This window comes from Austrofundulus limnaeus, unplaced genomic scaffold (genome assembly GCF_001266775.1).
Source record: "Austrofundulus limnaeus strain Quisiro unplaced genomic scaffold, Austrofundulus_limnaeus-1.0 Scaffold574, whole genome shotgun sequence".
In the NCBI taxonomy this organism is placed as follows: Eukaryota; Metazoa; Chordata; class Actinopteri; order Cyprinodontiformes; family Rivulidae; genus Austrofundulus; species Austrofundulus limnaeus.
The window spans coordinates 55,331-56,846 of NW_013952976.1; the positions used below are offsets into that span (position 1 = coordinate 55,331).

Sequence of the window (1,516 nt, forward strand, 5' to 3'; positions counted from 1 at the left end):
CTATTAAACATAGGAGCTTCAGATTTCTTTGGTTGTTTAACTCTGATCAGGGGTTATCCATCAGGTCCAACACCTACCCCCCCACACACACATAAAAAAGTCCCCCACCCAAACCACTACAATTTTGGGATGCATCTGGTAGCATGACATTTATTAGGAATAAAGAGTTATGGTGCATTTGTGCGTGCTGGGGTCATTATGTTACCACTATGYGGTATCTAGTTTATACTACTCAGACCTTATACTAATTTTTGTCTTCCATCAGATGTCTGATCTTGCTGTTTTTGTCTGTAGTGGCAACTGGACTGCCTTGCCTGCCTACTGAAGCTGATCTGCCAATTTGCTGTGGACCCTGCAGACCTGGACCTTGCCTTCCATGATGTCTTCTCCTGGTCTGGCCTCACAGACAACCAACGTAAACGGGCATGGCCTGGCAAGTCTCGCAAATCCACTGTAGAACATGGGAAGGGTCTTCACATCCCTCGCCTGACAGAGGTGAAAAATGTCACCAATTCTGTTGCAGAAACATTCCACCAACAGAAGCTCTGAATCCTGACCTGATGTRTTTTCACAGGTGTTTCTTGGTCTAGTCCAGGGCACCAACCTGATCCAGAGGCTTATCAACATGGCCTACACCTATGACAACCTTGCACACAGGTGTGCTGAACAGGGCAGAGATATTTTTATTGATTTAAAATCAACTTTATATGAAAGATTGTTTACATGTTTTATTTCAACTGTCCAGAGTTCTGAAGGCTCAGTCTGATCATAGGTCTCGGTATGAAGGTGAGAAATTCAAAATAATCCATTAACCATAAACACCTTAAATGTTAACCAGAAAGAGTCCTAGTTGTGTAAAGTGAATCTGTACAATGACAATGAAGTTTGTTTACTTGCAGTGACACACTACTCCATGTGGCTACTTGTTAGCTGGGCTCATTGTTCATCTGTAGTGAAGTCCAGCCTGACTGACACCGACCACCTCCACGACTGGCTGAAGAAACTCACCCTACTAGTGCCTGAGGTGAGCCATTTCCAATAGGAGTGTCCCAACACCAGTTTTTCTCAGAGTACTATTCAATTGTTTTCACTGAGTACTTACTGAGYAAGAACCTAAATATTACACAATGACTTAAAAATACATTCCTTTTATTTAGAATAAGTTGGCTGTCCTTTCGTATAGGCCTACAGGCCCTATGACATTATCAAATAATTACACTCACCGGCCACTTTATTAGGTACACCACGCTAGTAACGGGTTGGACCCCCTTTTGCCTTCAGAACTGCCTCAATTCTTCTTCCGGCCGGCTTATCCGCTATCAGGTGCGGCAGGGGGGCAGCAGGAGAGACCCCGCTCTCTCCGCAGCGACACTTTCCAGCTCGTCCTGGGGTACTCTGAGACGTTCCCAGACCAGAGGAAGTATATAATCCCTCCAGCGAGTCCTGGGTTTTCTCCAAAGTGCCAGACTTATTTTGAAAACATTTTAAAATGCTTCTTTCAAACCCGCATCTGAGG

At 44.5% G+C, this 1,516-nt stretch overlaps 1 protein-coding gene across 1 annotated transcript in view; it reads left to right on the plus strand.

The window, feature by feature from the left end:
• The window catches only part of usp34 (ubiquitin specific peptidase 34), a gene marked incomplete in the record, with an annotated part of 159,254 nt that overhangs the window by 55,030 nt on the left and 102,708 nt on the right, over positions 1-1,516 (plus strand). The window contains 4 exon segments of the mRNA XM_014026634.1: positions 295-495; positions 575-657; positions 746-786; positions 900-1,024. Coding sequence (XP_013882088.1) covers positions 295-495; positions 575-657; positions 746-786; positions 900-1,024 — 450 coding nt within the window.